This window comes from Schistocerca nitens, chromosome 10 (genome assembly GCF_023898315.1).
Source record: "Schistocerca nitens isolate TAMUIC-IGC-003100 chromosome 10, iqSchNite1.1, whole genome shotgun sequence".
Classification (NCBI taxonomy): domain Eukaryota; kingdom Metazoa; phylum Arthropoda; class Insecta; order Orthoptera; family Acrididae; genus Schistocerca; species Schistocerca nitens.
The window spans coordinates 215,275,844-215,293,744 of NC_064623.1; the positions used below are offsets into that span (position 1 = coordinate 215,275,844).

General features: G+C 42.2%; 1 protein-coding gene across 4 annotated transcripts in view; it reads right to left on the reverse strand.

The window, feature by feature from the left end:
- Positions 1-2,821: 2,821 nt before the first annotated feature.
- The window catches only part of LOC126210400 (gastrula zinc finger protein XlCGF52.1-like), a 261,120-nt gene continuing 246,040 nt past the window's right edge, over positions 2,822-17,901 (reverse strand). For all 4 annotated transcript variants that reach the window (XR_007540659.1, XM_049939633.1, XM_049939639.1 and 1 more), the window contains one exon: positions 2,822-3,042. Coding sequence is in view for 3 of the 4 variants with exons in the window: in XM_049939639.1 (XP_049795596.1) it covers positions 3,021-3,042 (22 nt within the window). In the remaining variant the exon portion in view is untranslated. The remainder of the gene's footprint in view (positions 3,043-17,901) is intronic.

The following is a 17,901-nucleotide window of genomic DNA, read 5'->3' on the forward strand; positions in this document are numbered from 1 at the left end:
GGATTTGTATTTTCACTGTCACTGTTATGCAAAATAATGACTTTTGTTTCACTGTTGCACCTGCCAGCGTGTATCAAGGGCTTCTATTGCGCATAACGCTTCTTGTCTTAGGTTTCAGTTCAGTTAAGACATTGCAGCTACGTTGTTCTCTGTCCGAGGCTTCCTGTGCTTACTTCATTTTTGCGTGTGTGTGAAGTGAGCTCCAAAAGCCAAACCGAAAGTGTTCCTTTCAAGAAAAATGTACAGAAGAATGGTCTTTCATCAAACGCGGAAGACGTGACTATGAAGTGGATCGTGGAATATCTAAGTCATATGTTTCCATTTCACATGGAGGAAGAGCAGATATTACAGATCATTTAGGCAGCCAAAAGCATAAATCAAACACGTGCTCTGCTACACTTCAAAAAAATAGACACCTTTTTTATTTCAAAATCATCAAAACAGAGCCAATCAGTAGCAGCAGCGGAATGAACAATGTGTTATCATATGTCTTTGAAATCTGTAGACTGTACTTCTACGCTAAGCTCCAATCTTTTTAACGATTGTGTCACAGCGAAGAGTAGGGCAGAATCAAAACGACAGCACTTTTGAAAGCAGTTTTGGCATTGACATTGTCAAACCAATATGCGAGATCTTTCACTGGTTCGCTGTTATTCAACAGCTACAGATGCGAGTTATCACAAGGTTGAAAAAAAATATTTCCATTAATTGTTCAATATTTTACACCTCAGAATAGCATTCAAGTGAAACTGCTTGAAATAGTTCCACTGCTAAATGAAACCATCTCTACAGTAAGTACGTACTGCATTACTGCATCAGAAGAAAATAAAATTGATAACAGTAAGTGTACTGCATTTTGTGGTGAGAATGCTAACACTAATTTTGGAGGAGTGCGACGAGCAGGTACAATGTATTTGCTAGACTGATAAGTGAAGTAAACGAAAATCTTTTAGGTATTGGGTGTCCCGGTCACAAACTACACAACACTACCAAGACAGCCACTGACGTGATGCGTGTTGACGTAGAAACCTTCGTAACTAAACTTTTCAGTTACTTCTCCATATAAACAGTACGAACGGAGCGTCTAAATAAGTTTTGTGGGTCTGTCGACATAGAGTATTATGCAGTGTTGTCGCACAGAAAAACAAGGTGGTTACCTTTGTTGATGTAGAGAGAGTACTGAAGTTGTATGATGCTCTTAAGTCATTCTTCCTCTAAGAAGAAAAGGCACCTAAATTTCTGACACCTCTCTTCCAGCTTTTGTACGAGCCATAAAATCTATTATATAGTCATAAAATCGTAGAAAAATAGGTCTGCAGAATCAAGCCTTAATTATAATGCGTCTCGAAATGTTTCAACATATACAGAGTCTCTTACTAATATGATAACTATAATTGGAGCTACATGGTATGTACCCATGAAAAGTTACTATCCCTCCTTTCACATATTTTTCTTTGCATCCGTGGCAACAACAGTAATTCACCATCGCTATTACACTATCAACAAACGGTGAAACACAACAAAAACTCTTGATATTATAAACTTCAAACGCTGCAGAAAGCACACAAGCACAGCGAAGGCCCGAAAACACGTGACAGTCGTGACAACATGCGCAGAACGCAATGCTCACTGCAGAGATATTTACTCTATGGGTAGAACTCCCCATAAACGTTATGTGAAATCAACAACGGAACAATTATAACGCGGCACATCGTTTAAATGTCATGGAACGCTCTCGCGCTGCGGCAAAGAGTATGTAGATGTCAGCGCTCCTCGCGGCCAGCACACGAACCTCGTTGACACTTGCGTTGCGTCAGCTGATCGCGGCTGGCAACCGCCAGACCGCGTTTAGTCACCACAATTACTTACAGAAAGAAACACATAAATAATATCCACGGGAAAGGTAGCAGAGGTTACAGATTGATGGCGTCCCATATGTAAGTTCCAAATTGTTTGCAATGAAATACACGATTTGATAAAGTTGTCAACAGAAGGACGCCACAGTCAGTTCGATTCACATGCAACATTTCTACATAATAGTATTCCATCAAATGTATCTGTAGGGTAAATAGTGAATTGAACTGTACGAGCGCACATAAATAGAAACAACTGTGAAATAGTTGGCCTTTACAGTCCGTCCAACAAACTGACAACACAGACATCATGGAGATTGATTTGACTGTAAATTATGAAAGGTGTTACTGACTTGCTTGCTGTTGTATTTACGTCTTAGAATGATTCATTCATTACAGCAGCAATGGATGTTATACAGAAAATACCTTTTCTAAATTACTGAACACTATTTGTGCATTCACTTCCGCAGTTCCTCGACGTATATAAATCATGTTTCTGTGATGTGATCATTATTAATTATATTGAGGGTATATATGAAGAATAAGATGTAGAATGCTATTTACAATAAGCATTCTTTATCTTTTTTATAATCTTGGGGTGAAAATGTACCTAAGGCACATATCAAACTGGAAGCTACTGTTATTGTATCTCATCATAAATGTTTGAGAAACTGTTTCATACATAATTACAGGCTGTGCAATCATCTCGAACACCTGGACGTAATCTGGGAGGGGAAAAGGAAGTAACCAGAGGCCTGGTACCTTCCCCGTGTTCTTCCTTCTTTTCTTGTCATCTCAGTCAGTTTTAAAAAATAGCTGTTCTCAAATGTGAAAGAGTTGGCAGAGTTGCCGATGGCGCCCCTCCAAAAGTAGCTTGACAAGAACCAGAGGGGGGCGAAAGAACTGTATTGGTTAAAAAAGGATCATAGACCACAAAATTAGGATCAGAAAATAAAAGTTAATGCAAATGATTTCAGAATAAAAAATATATTAATCCATGTACATTTATTTTATTTTATTTTAGTTACATCAGAGAACTGAAATAATTAAAAAACTGTCTCTTGTGCATGTTGCCCAGTGCCATACACATCCTTGTAATAATGGTGTTGGCTGTCCCCTTGAAAGTACCAATGAAGTCCCCAATGGACAGTCTCTTTAGTAACTGGTTCATTGGTGAGCAGAGTCATTTCTGAAAGAAAGAAAAGAATGACACATGACAATTCAAGGGAAATTTAAAAACATAATTTGCCAGCCACTCCCTCCACTTTTATGATTATTTAGATTCAATAACTAAAGGTTCATGTTAACTGAATGAAAAGAATCTATGTTCTTGTAAAACAAAGATAGTTACTTTATGATAAATATGTATGTGGTTATTTCGATAATACTAATAACTGAGAAGTACAACAGCTATCTGGTATAGCTTTCTCTTTTTTTAAAAAAAAAAAAACGACTTCCCTATTCATTTTACTGTGTTAAACTAAGTTTGAGTGAACACAAATAATTTACATGTTTAAGGGAATAATGCTGGATGGTGAACAATTTTGTTGCTCTGAAGCATTCACTAAACGATGGAAAGTTATTGCCAAATGGGATATAAGAGTGAACAATATTTTCCGCCTTAGATTTGGCTTAGTGAACTACGGACATTAGTGTGCTACCAAACATTTTGTTACATTTAACTATCATAAAACCCATCAGTTTCAGAAAAAGGTTCCTCACACAAGTACAGTATATTTCAATTAAAGGTACACTCAACTAGCTACAGTTTGACATAAAGGGAAGTTAAAAATATAGCGTTGCAGGCACTCCTTCCACATGCTATAACTTTACAGTTTCAATAACTAGATTCCTGTTCTGCTCCTATAGCATACAAATACAGCTATTATGTTATGATAAATGTGGGTGGGCTTATGTGTATAATACTAATAACAGAGAAACAAACAACTATGCTGTATAGCTTGGGAAGCCTCATCGTCTTCTTTTTTTTTTTTTTTTTAAGTAAAGCTTACTCTCCTCTTGATCTTACTATGTTAAAACTTAGGCTGAGTAAGAACATATAGTTCACTGGTTTCAGCGAATAATGGTAGGTGAGAGACAATGGACAATGTTCTTGCTCTGAAGCATTAATGGGCCTGTAATCCTAATATTTTTACTAAAGGTGGAAAGCCGCGCGTGGTAGCAGTGTGGTTTCAGGCGCCTTGACACGGTTCGCGCGGATCCCCCCGTCGGTGGCTCCAGTCCTCCCTCGGGCATATGTACACTCCTGGAAATTGAAATAAGAAAACCGTGAATTCATTGTCCCAGGAAGGGGAAACTTTATTGACACATTCCTGGGGTCAGATACATCACATGATCACACTGACAGAACCACAGGCACATAGACACAGGCAACAGAGCATGCACAATGTCGGCACTAGTACAGTGTATATCCACCTTTCGCAGCAATGCAGGCTGCTATTCTCCCATGGAGACGATCGTAGAGATGCTGGATGTAGTCCTGTGGAACGGCTTGCCATGCCATTTCCACCTGGCGCCTCAGTTGGACCAGCGTTCGTGCTGGACGTGCAGACCGCGTGAGACGACGCTTCATCCAGTCCCAAACATGCTCAATGGGGGACAGATCCGGAGATCTTGCTGGCCAGGGTAGTTGATTTACACCTTCTAGAGCACGTTGGGTGGCACGGGATACATGCGGACGTGCATTGTCCTGTTGGAACAGCAAGTTCCCTTGCCGGTCTAGGAATGGTAGAACGATGGGTTCGATGACGGTTTGGATGTACCGTGCACTATTCAGTGTCCCCTCGACGATCACCAGTGGTGTACGGCCAGTGTAGGAGATCGCTCCCCACACCATGATGCCGGGTGTTGGCCCTGTGTGCCTCGGTCGTATGCAGTCCTGATTGTGGCGCTCACCTGCACGGCGCCAAACACGCATACGACCATCATTGGCACCAAGGCAGAAGCGACTCTCATCGCTGAAGACGACACGTCTCCATTCGTCCCTCCATTCACGCCTGTCGCGACACCACTGGAGGCGGGCTGCACGATGTTGGGGCGTGAGCGGAAGACGGCCTAACGGTGTGCGGGACCGTAGCCCAGCTTCATGGAGACGGTTGCGAATGGTCCTCGCCGATACCCCAGGAGCAACAGTGTCCCTAATTTGCTGGGAAGTGGCGGTGCGGTCCCCTACGGCACTGCGTAGGATCCTACGGTCTTGGCGTGCATCCGTGCGTCGCTGCGGTCCGGTCCCAGGTCGACGGGCACGTGCACCTTCCGCCGACCACTGGCGACAACATCGATGTACTGTGGAGACCTCACGCCCCACGTGTTGAGCAATTCGGCAGTACGTCCACCCGGCCTCCCGCATGCCCACTATACGCCCTCGCTCAAAGTCCGTCAACTGCACATACGGTTCACGTCCACGCTGTCGCGGCATGCTACCAGTGTTAAAGACTGCGATGGAGCTCCGTATGCCACGGCAAACTGGCTGACACTGACGGCGGCGGTGCACAAATGCTGCGCAGCTAGCGCCATTCGACGGCCAACACCGCGGTTCCTGGTGTGTCCGCTGTGCCGTGCGTGTGATCATTGCTTGTACAGCCCTCTCGCAGTGTCCGGAGCAAGTATGGTGGGTCTGACACACCGGTGTCAATGTGTTCTTTTTTCCATTTCCAGGAGTGTATGTCTGTGTGTGTGTGGGAGGGGTGGGGGTAGGTGGGTGGGTGGGTAAGTTAGTTTAAGTTAGATTAAGTAGGGTATAACCCTAGGGACAGATGACCTCAACAATTTGGTCCCATAGGAACTTATTACTAACTTCCAATACCAAAGGTGGAAAGTTGTTTTGACACAGTTGTGGTGTTTCCAAAAAGGGGCATTCGCAGTAGAAATCAGAGTGAAACAATATTTTCTGCTATGGACGAGATTGGGACACTAATGTTTTGTGAAAACGTTTTGCAACACGAAAAATCGATGTTTCGTCAAAAAGAGAAAACGCTGTTAATGCAAATTGCACACATAACATGTGGTTTTTCGATTTGATTAAGTCTATTATGGCAATGTCTGCTTCATAAAACGAAATAGTTCTTTTCGTTGCTGCAGCAATTGTTAACACAGCCGGCCGCGGTGGTCTCGCGGTTCTTGGCGCGCAGTCCGGAGCCGTGCGACTGCTACGGTCGCAGGTTCGAATCCTGCCTCGGGCATGGATGTGTGTGATGTCCTTAGGTTCGTTAGGTTTAAGTAGTTCTAAGTTCTAGGGGACTGATAACCACAGCAGTTGAGTCCCATAGTGCTCAGAGCCATTTGAACCAATTGTTAACACACATCAGATAAACAAGACTATTTTTGTACGAATCGTCATTTTAATGTGCCTGATGTACATAAATAACATGACAGAATTCACGAGGTACTGAAATCGAATGCATATTACTATGAAGAAACAGTACGATTTAAGAAAACAGAGAAATAGTCTCACCTGTCCGTCAAATGCTCCAGTTTCCCTTGTACAAGATTAACAAGACTAAGTACGGCATTCTTTGATAAGCAAAATCTGAATATAAATTCGGAATCGGCGTTGTCACTCTTTTTTCCCCATCCTCATTCTCATGAACAATTAAGCCATAATCTCGTCACTGCTGTCTGCATCTGTCACTATGTCTGCCATCTTGATAAGTTATTCCCCGGTTAAGCTCACTAAGCGGCCAGAAATCGCCGGTTATCTCGAGTTTGTTCTCGGTTGGGTGTTATTCCGTGTTCGTACAACGCGCTCCTCACGTTATTCCGAGAATAGAGCTTAACCGGCTGCTAACCCGAGATTGTACAACTGGCTCTATAGGGAGAATAAGTTTTGACAATGTCGGGAATAGTTACAGAACTAGTGATGAGGATATTGTTTACTAGAACGAGGAAGGAGAAGCAATCGGGACATCACAAAAATTATATGGAACAATATGACGATTCCAAAATTTTATAAAAATTTCTACTACTACTGCTACTACTACTACTACTTTTCGGTCTCATGCTTGAGGAACTGGAGCATGCGAATGAAATATGAATCTATTTCCTACCGAGAAACCTTTTGCTTGTAGTAGGCCTAATAGGCATTTGATATTGGTACTTCGTGAATTATAGTCTGTCGTGTTATTTATGTAAACGAGGTATATAAAAATGATAATTTGTACCAAAACAGTCTTGTTTATGTGGCATGTGTTACAATTGCTGTAGTATTAGAAAGGTCTATTTCGTTTTATCTAGCAGACAGAGACGAAACAGACATAATCAAGTCGAGAAACCACACCAATCTTGGGTACTGTTCACATTAACAGCTCTTTCAGAATTAGACAAAGACATTGTGACTTTTCATGTAGCAAAACGTTTGGCGAACTTTGATGAGGTAAAAGATTCTTTCATAGAAAGGAAAGCACGCCGTGTAAAGCGCTAGCAAAATTAGCGAGAAAAAATGCTGGAACCTAAGGATTGAAGAAATGTGTACTGTCTTGCATGTGTCTTGCCTTTGCAGGTTTTATGCTTCCTATATTTAATTTTATGTCGCATAAAAGAGAACGAGTGCAAATTTTCTGAAGAGTTCTTACTCTTCCGGTTACAAATAATCCCACCCAGTGTTAATTGCGATATTTTTTTTTTTAAAGGTGGTTAGGATGTCAAACCGACCGACTGGGGGCAGAAGAGGCACCACAGGACATTTTAATTTCCACTGTTATCAATATAGATTTGATGGCTTACATTACAAAATATACACGTTTGAATTCCACACAGTGAAATAAAGCGACGCGCGATCGAAGAATGCTGTGTGAAGTAGCCTGGCGCTGAACTTTGGCACAATGAAGACAAAATATCATGTCTTACATTTCTTCGAACGCATATGTTTTATGTATCGAACCCTTCAAAAAGATGTGCGCCACAAAACGAACATTTTTATGAAAAAAATTTTTTTGACGGCCTGTCTCAAACGCTCGAGGGGGATGCGGTGTGTATGTGTGTGTGTGGGGGTGGGGGGGGGGGAGGGGGGAAGACGCTACTATCAAGTTTTTGCCTCGGTTCGGAAATATCGTATTCGTGGCTGCGCGTTTTAAGAGTACTATAAAATACAACTGAGAATGGCGAGTCACACGAATTGTTGATTGGGGCGGCATGCAGCCCGCGGGCTATACTTCGACGACCATTGTACCTACGATCTTAGGCTGTATCATGTTCAGTGTCTTCTACACTGGCGGGAAACAATCGCTACGCCAAGAAAGATGACGTCTGTTCAAATTTCGCGCCATTCGCATAAGGGTGGTGCTAATAGCGCCGCTGTAAGGATGCGAATCGTGTTTGCTTTAAATACACACTGTAACGGTAGGGAGGGTTAGCTATATTTAAGATTGGATATGCTGAGTTGATGTTAGTCAAGAATGCCTTTAAGGCGACAAACACGCCATTATTAAGACTTGACTGAGTTTGAAGGAGGCCGTGTAATAGGGCTATGAGAAACTGGGTGTTCCCTCCGCGATACTGCAGAAAGACTTGGCGGGAATGTAGCGAGTGTTTGTGACTGCTGGCAGCGTTGTTCACGAGAATGTGAGACGCCTGGGCTCCACACGGGCCACGTGGCACTACTGAGAGGGAAGACCACTGTGCTCGGTTTATGGCTGTGGTGCGTCGTCCTGCATCTGCAGCTGCAGTCTGAGCAGCAGCTGGCACCACAGCGATACAACCAACTGTTACAAATCGCTTACCTCAAGCACACCTCTGAGCCAGGTGTCCTGCAGCGTGCAGTCCGCTGACCCCGAACCATCACCGTTTGCATCTCCAGTGGTGTCATGCGAGAGCTCACTGGCGGACAGGGTGGAGATCCGTTGTGTTTTACGAGGTATGTCCACAAAGTAAGACCCGTTTGGTTATATGAAACAAGCGTGTACAGATACAGAAAAAATATTTATTGTACAAAAATCTACAACTGTTAAGCTACTTTCTACATACTTTCCGAAATTTTGTAGCCACTTGTCACAGCGTGGCACAAGTTCTTGTACGCCTTCTTCATAGAAGGTTACTGCCTGTGGTAGCACGTTCTTTCAGCTCGTCGTCATCGTTCAAGTGTTGACCACCGAGGACAGATTTTAGGTGTAAGAAGAGGACGATCAAACGCGTCCCAGTGAAATTCCTGTAAGAGTTGTTTGGTCACATTCGCCGAGTGAGATTGGGCATTATTGTGGGAAAAAAAACATCACCTTTCGACAGTAATACTCGGCGCTTGTCCTGTATTGCGCGGCGCAATTTCTTAATGGTCTCGCAGTAACCGTGTGCATTGATTGTGGTAAGAATCCTTTTTGTATCCCAAATAACGGTGCACATGACTTTTCGAGGTGTCAAGATTTGCTTAGACTTAACCTTCGTTGTGGATGAAGTGTGCCTCCATTCCATTGATTGCCGTTTTGTTTCAGGAGTGTCGTACGATACCCAAGTTCCATACCCCGTGACTATCCGAGAAAGAAAACCATCGCCTTCTTCATTGTAGCGTGTCAAAAGCTGAAGTGCACTGCTGCCCATCCCTTGTTTTCTGTGTGGTCCAGTAAGAATTTTGGGTACCCAATGTGAGCAAAGTTTTCGAAATTTCAGGTTTTCAGTAACAATTTCATGAATTAGTGATCGTGAGATTTGCGGAACTTCCACAGTAAGGGCACTAAGTGTAAACTTACAGTTGTGCTTAATCTTTTCTTCAATTGTGTGAACCAGTTCATCAGTAACCACAGACGGGCGTCCACTGCGTTCTTCGTGCACTTCATCACGTCCTTCATTGAACAGTCTGACCCATCTTCTAACCATTGAATCACTCATAGAATTTTGTCCGTAAACCTCACACATTTGCCGATGAATTTCCTTTGATTTAACTTTCTTTGAATCAGAGACCTGATTTCACAAAAAAGGCTCTGAGCACTAAGGGACTTAACTTCTGAGATCATCAGTCCCCTAGAACTTAGAACTACTTAAACATAACAAACCTAAGGACATCACACACATCCATCCCCGAGGCAGGATTCGAACCTGCGACCGTAGCGATCGCGCGGTTCCAGACTGTAGCGCTTAGAACCGCTCGGCCACTCCTCTGATTTCACACGCGGTGGCATTTTCAATTACGGCTGACATTATAAAGAAGCACTACAAAGCACACGTCGGCAGCAGCGACCTGAAACTGGCGTACATGTCTTCTCCTCGAGTCACAGAAACTGCCGCGCGTGCTCGGGACTGCGATCGTAGCGCTGCCGCGGATAGAAACAGAAACGGAACTTACTTTGTGGACGACCCTCGTATGATGAAAGCTGGTTCTAGCTCGGTGCCAGTGATGGTCATGTTTTGGTTAGAGCGAGGCCTGCTGAGGGGCTGCAACCAACCAGTCTGCATGGTAGACACACTGGACCAACATCTGGGCTAATTGGTCTGGGCTGTGATTTCGTATGACAGCAGGAGCACTTTCGCACCCTGACTGCAAATTTGTATGTCAGCCTAGTGATTCGACATGTTGTTTTTTCCAACATAATAACGCTCGCCTACATACCGGTATTGTAACTCAACATGCTCTACAGACAGTCAACATGTTGCCTTGCCCTCCTCGACCACCAGGTCTGTCTCAAGTCGAGTACACATGAGGCGTCGTCGGAACACAGCTCCTGCATCATCCCCAAACAGAATTATATTCCTGTATTGACCGACCAAGTTCAATAGGCGTGGAAAACCGTACTACGAACTCACATCCGGCACCTCAACTACACAATGCGTGCTTGCATTCAACATTCGGACAGTGACACCAGTTATTAATGTAGCAGTAGTTCACATTTACAGTGACTTTTCTCCCATTGACATAAACCTGCGAAGTTGCAATATTAATCATTTAAATATCTTACCTAGACAAATTTATTCCCGAAATTTCATAACTTTACATTAATTATTTTTTGGTGTTGCGTTATTTTCCGTCAGTGTATACAGGGTGTTACAAAAAGGTACGGCCAAACTTTCACGAAACATTCCTCACACACAAATAAAGAAAATATATTATGTGGACATGTGTCCGGAAACGCTTACTTTCCATGTTAGAAAATGGTTCTGAGCACTATGGGACTCAACAGCTGTGGTCATAAGTCCCCTAGAACTTAGAACTACTTAAACCTAACTAACCTAAGGACATCACACACATCCATGCCCGAGGCAGGATTCGAACCTGCGACCGTAGCAGTCGCGCGGTTCCTGACTGAGCGCCTAGAACCGCTAGACCACCGCGGCCGGCTTTCCATGTTAGAGCTCATTTTATTACTTCTCTTCAAATCACATTAATCATGGAATGGAAACACACAGCAACAGAACGTACCAGCGTGACTTCAAACGCTTTGTTACAGAAACTGTTCAAAATGTCCTCCGTTAGCGAGGATACTTGCATCCACCCTCCGTCGCATGGAATCCCTGATGCGCTGATGCAGCCCTGGACAATGGCGTATTGTATCACAGCCGTGCACAATACGAGCACGAAGAGTCTCTATGTTTGGTACCGGGGTTGCGTAGACAAGAACTTTCAAATGCCCCCATAAATGAAAGTCGAGAGGGTTGAGGTCAGGAGAGCGTGGAGGCCATGGAATTGGTCCGCCTCTACCAATCCATCGGTCACCGAATCTGTTGTTGAGAAGCGTACGAACACTTCGACTGAAATGTGCAGGAGCTCCATCGTGCATGAACCACATGTTGTGTCGTACTTGTAAAGGCACATGTTCTAGCAGCACAGGTAGAGTATCCCGTATGAAATCATGATAACGTACTCCATTGAGCGTAGGTGGAAGAGCAAACGAAAATGAGCTCTAACACACACATGTCCACATAACATATTTTCTTTATTTGTGTGTGAGGAATGTTTCCTGAAAGTTTGGCCGTACCTTTTTGTAACACCCTGTATAATTGATGTTTCTACCCTGTGCTGTGATCTTCTTCTGCATCTTCTGGTGTTCAGGTCAGCTGAACACTGTCAAGCACCAGTGTCATAACGGAGTTATTCTGAGGTTGGATTATGTGATAAAATTCTTTTGGCTACTAATGGTGGGCCACTCTCACTGGACAGAAAGAGAAACAGGCAAAGGTACGAGAGGAGGGCATGTTTACCAAAGTATCGTTGTCGTGCCGCGAGAGTGGGGTCTTGGTAGACCACGGCTGCGTGCTTACTACCTTGATGGCAGGTGACCACGAGGATTCAAGCTGAACTCCGTTTTCTGTATCGAAGTTACATTCGTTCTTTGACTTTTCAATCGCTTTTCTGCCTTTTCTACAGGGTGTTAAAAAATGAATTCCATATTATTAGAGGTGAAGAAAAATATATGGAGTAAACTTGGGCTCTGACAGGCATAGTTTAATAAGAGCTGGGAGGGATTTTTCAGTAGAAGAGATGTTTCACAGTTGCGAAGGTGAACAAGTGGTCATAGCTCTTAAGATAAGCATTTCACAGCCCATCTTTGCTGGAGCTGTCTGTTATTGTCCTGGTCCATACCTACTACCACTTCTAAAAATGTGGGAAGCGAACAGCTTGTAGTAGAAGAGATGTGTTTCACACTAGCAAATACGAACAACTGGTCACAGCTCCGAAGCCACGTTTGCATACGCAACAAATGCCACAGCTAGTTAGTTGCATTGCAGTAGCACGTGTGGACTCCCAATTTTTAGTGGCGCAGCTTAAGAGATGCAATTTTTCTCACGCTACAAAGAATTCAGCTAGGTTGTACTTTGTTGCGCCACTTTCCTGCCACCACTGTTCCCTGGTGGCAGTAATTTGAAACACGAGGATTCTGCCGCAGTTACCGTGGAGTAATTGCAGCTTTACTCAATTCGATTTCGGTGTGTTTTTACTTTTGAAAAAAGTGAAAACAATGGTCGGCAGGTACACTTTCGTAGCTTTTAGAACTTCGTGATTTGTCAAACCATGCAATGTATAATCTTTGGATTGTTGTTGTGGTCTTCAGTCCTGAGACTGGTTTGATGTATCTCTCCATGCTACTCTATCCTGTGCAAGATTCTTCATCTCCCAGTACCTACTGCAGCCTACATTCTTCTGAATCTGCTTAGTGTATTCATCTCTTGGTCTCCCTCTACGATTTTTACCCTCCACGCTGCCCTCCAATACTAAATTGGTGATCCCTTGATGCCTCCGAAACTCTCCTACCAACCGGTCCCTTCTTCTTGTCAAGTTGTGCCACAAACTCCTCTTCTCCCCAATCCTATGCAGTACCTCCTCATTCGTTATGTGATCTACCCATCTAATCTTCAGCATTCTTCTATAGCACCACATTTCGAAAGCTTCTACTCTCTTCTTGTCCAAACTGTTTATCGTCCACGTTTCACTTCCATACATGGTTACACTCCATACAAATACTTTCAGAAACGAATTCCTGACACTTAAATCTATACTCGATGTCAACAAATTTCTCTTCTTCAGAAACGATTTCCTTGCCATTGCCAGTCTACATTTTATATCCTCTCTACTTCGACCATCATCAGTTATTTTGCTCCCCAAATAGCAAAACTCCTTTACTACTTTAAGTATCTCATTTTCCAATCTAATTCCCTCAGCATCACCCGATTTAATTTGACTACATTCCATTATCCTCGTTTTGCTTTTGTTGATGTTCATCTTATATCCTCCTTTCAAGACACTGTCCATTCCGTTCAAGTGCTCTTCCAAGTCCTTTGCTGTCTGTGAAAGAATTACAATGTCATCGGCGAACCTCAAAGTTTTTATTTCTTCTCCATGGATTTTAATACCCACTCCGAATTTTTCTTTTGTTTCCTTTACTGCTTGCTCAATATACAGATTGAACAACATCGGGGTGAGGCTACAATCCTGTCTCACTCCCTTCCCAACCACTGCTTCCCTTTCATGTCCCTCGACTCTTATAACTGCCATCTGGTTTCTGTACAAATTGTAAATAGCCTTCCGCCCCCTGTATATTACCCCTGCCACCTTCATAATTTGAAAGAGAGTATTCCAGTCAACATTGTCGAAAGCTTTCTCTAAGTCTACAAATGATAGAAACGTAGGTTTGCCTTTTCTTAATCTAGCTTCTAAAATAAGTCTTAGGGTCAGTATTGCCTCACGTGTTCCCATATTTTTACGGAATCCAAACTGATCTTCCCCGAAGTCGGCTTCTACCAGTTTTTCCATCCGTCTGTAAAGAATTCGCGTTAGTATTTTGCAGTCGTGACTTATTAAACTGATAGTTCGGTAATATTCACATCTGTCAACGCCTGCTTTCTTTGGGATTGGAAATATTATATTCATCTTGAAGTCTGAGGGTATTTCTCCTGTCTCATACATTTTGCTCACCAGATGGTAGAGTTTTGTCAGGACTGGCTCTCCCAAGGCTGTCAGTAGTTCTAATGGAATGTTGTCTATCCCCGGGGCATTGTTTCGACTCAGGTCTATCAGTGCTCTGTCAAACTCTTCACGCAGTATCGTATCTCCCATTTCATCTTCATCTACATCCTCTTCCATTTCCATAATATTGTCAAGTACATCGCCCTTGTATAGACCCTCTGTATACTCCCTCAACCTTTCTGCTTTCCCTTCTTTGCTTAGAACTGGGTTTCCATATGAGCTCTTGATATTCATACAAGTGGTTCTCTGTTCTCCAAACGTCTCTTTATTTTCCTGTAGGCAGTATCTATCTTACCCCTAGTGAGATAAGCCTCTACTTCCTTACATTTGTCCTCTAGCCATCCCTGCTTAGCCATTTTGCACTTCCTGTCGATCTCATTTTTGAGACGTTTGTATTCCTTTTTGCCTGGTTCATATACTGCATTTTTTATATTTTCTCCTTTCATCAATTAAATTCAATATTTCTTCTGTCAGCCAAGGATTTCTACTAGCCCTCGTCTTTTTACCTACTTGATCCTCTGCTGCCTTCACTACTTCATCCCTCAAAGCTACCCATTCTTCTTCTACTGTATTTCTTTCCCCCATTCTTGTCAATTGTTCCATTATGCTCTCCCTGAAACTCTGTACAACCTCTGGTTTAGTCAGTTTATCCAGGTCCCATCTCCTTAGATTCCCACCTTTTTGCAGTTTCTTCCATTTTAATCTGCAGTTCATAACCAATAGACTGTGGTCAGAGTCCACATCTGCCCCTGGAAATGTCTTACAATTTAAAACCTGGTTCCTAAATCTCTGTCTTACCATTATATAATCTATCTGAAACCTGTCAGTATCTCCAGGCTTCTCCCATGTATACAACCTTCTTTTATTTTTCCTTGGATTATATGCAGGAAATAGCTCCAGAGTGTGATGTGATAGCTGTTAAAGTAAAAATTAGTTATTCGAAAAGTCAATATCAATGAATACAACAAGATTCTAAAAACTTGGAAGTGTGGCATGTCTGCAGATGATATTTACATGCCAGCTGTTGGTTAGTTTACCATTACAGACCGCATTTTCGTCTCTGAGTGTTGTTTCATTTATAAATGTGCTTGTATCCCCTGATTTACGCATGTGCGAAATCTATTTTCGGATCCAACATTTGGGTTTCATTTACCTAGTGTTTAATTCTTGTCACAGCTCTCAGGCCATAACTTGCATTATAACGTCCATACCCGCCCATATGTTTTCAGTTGACGCCGTATTGAAAGCTGTGCGACTACGTAGACTCCGTGGAGTGCTGTCTAAACCGTAGCTCACGATGCCTCTACAGCAAGTGACAAGGCGTGGCGCGATATTAGCTGTTTTACGACATAAATCTTGGAGCCAAAGTTTACTGAACATCTTTGTCTTGTTTTTGCCATTTAAATGCAAATATTTAAAATCCAATGATTACGACGTAAATGGAGGTCTTATCTAGTTGACAGTTGTGGCGTAATAGCGTGTTCGGCACATATTATAACTGCCATAACGTGTTCCATTTAGTTTTTTGTTTTCCACGGAAGTATAATGTCTGCATTGACGCTAGTTTATTAGCGAGCATAACCTCGACAGTCCTTAGAACAGAGAGGCCAACAAGCAGAGTGAGCTAAAAATATTGCACTAATTACGTCTCGGCGGAGGTTGGAGTCCTTCCTCGGGCATGGGTGTGTGTGTTTGTCCTTAGGATAATTTAGGTTCAGTAGTGTGTAAGCTTAGGGACTTGATGACCTTAGCAGTTAAGTCCCATAAGATTTCACACACATTTGAAATAATTACGTATGTACCTACACGACAATTAAGGAGAACGATATTCAATTTAAGATATTGCTGCTAAAATTTGTACATTGCACAATTGCAACTAGTAATCGTTAATTTACTATGAGATACATTTTGCACTCATAATCTTCAGACAATCCCCAAAGATATTGCCTTTTCCGCGTACATATACACTTATATGGGGCACCAATCATGTACCAAAATGATGTACAGCAACCTTCCTGGGGATGACAATTGTCAAACAAAAGTAAATCAAATTAAAGGTCTTTACAAACGTTAATCTTGAAAAACGAAGATGAAATAAAAGTTCTTGAATTTGGACAGGTGTAACTTGAAAATTAAAGCATGAAATAGGATATAGTCAAATACATATCTGCTGTCATCGAAAATAAGTGAAATGATTCAAATAAAAAATGCTGATAAAATTTTTGTTAGTTGCACTGGAACTACATTAGCCCATGTAGTCCTACCATGTTTCCTGCTTCAAATATCAAATATAAGTACATTATTTTTTAGTGTGGACGGAATTCCAATTATAATCCAGTAGCCTAAATAAACTCTTGGTTTGCATTGTTAATTAATTTCATACTATGACTTACTCTCATTACGAAGTAATTACATACCGTTATGTTAAACAACAGTATAGCAAGTTGACAGTACGGCAAACAGGGTTGGTACAGGTTCTCAACACTATAAATACAGCGTATTTGGTGCTGCTTCTGTTAGCCAGTTGTTTATAATGAAAAGCCCTAATTGCAATTTAAAAAATCGACGATACATGTCCCTATCAATGAATGAACGTAATATTAGCCAATACTTTGCCATGAAGTAGTTATAAAATCATGCTGCAGAGTTCATAAGGCGAAATTACACATATGGATCCTATTAAATGGCGTAATAATTATTCAAGCTATCCAAATTAGCTTCAGAATCTTATGAAAAATGGTTTCAACTATGTCTTTTTTTTTCACTTGACTTTCAGCAGTTCACAACTTAACTGTACATTTCCTACGGCGACTCATCGCCATTTAACATGGGTCACTACCCCAGCCTAAGGAAAGTGAGCCGCTTTCTGATGCAACAATATTCTACCAATACTATACGAGTATATGCAGTGTTCATCAGTCGATCGTTAATGAATAATACAGTTTAAATTAGAATAAAACGACGATTGCAAGCAATCTTTAAGGCTGAATGTCCACTCCAAGATTACTGTTACGCTGTTTATCAATGCACATGGCCTCATCCTTTGTTTCGCTGTATGTCAGTGAAGTGCTTGTTATAGTTTGCTTGATCCTTAAAAAAAAGAGATTTAAATCTGAGGTGCTAATTTGTCCAATAACTCCAAGAGTTTCTCTATTTCTAACTATGCCATACGAGGTGTGGCTAGAAAAAAACCGGACTAGTACTGGTGAAACAATAAAACGAATGCAATAAGGCTGAAAGTCGCGTGGCCTGTCACGTGACTCTCGCTCCGCCTACTGCTCGAGTTTCATCGGCCTCCTGCATTCAGTCTGCCCGTGGCGTCTGTTTTAAGTAGTTGACGTTTTGTCTGTGCGTCGGAAAATGTTGAGTGTACAGAAAGAACAGCGTGTTAACATCAAATTTTGTTTCAAACTAGGAAAATCTGCAAGTGAAACGTTTGTAATGTTACAACAAGTGTACGGCGATGATTGTTTATCGCGAACACAAGTGTTTGAGTGGTTTAAACGATTTAAAGATGGCCGCGAAGACACCAGTGATGATACTCGCACTGGCAGACCATTGTCAGCAAAAACTGATGCAAACATTGAAAAAATCGGTAAATCGGTAATCCTTGTCAACTCCTGTTAACTCAGACACTGCTCTGAC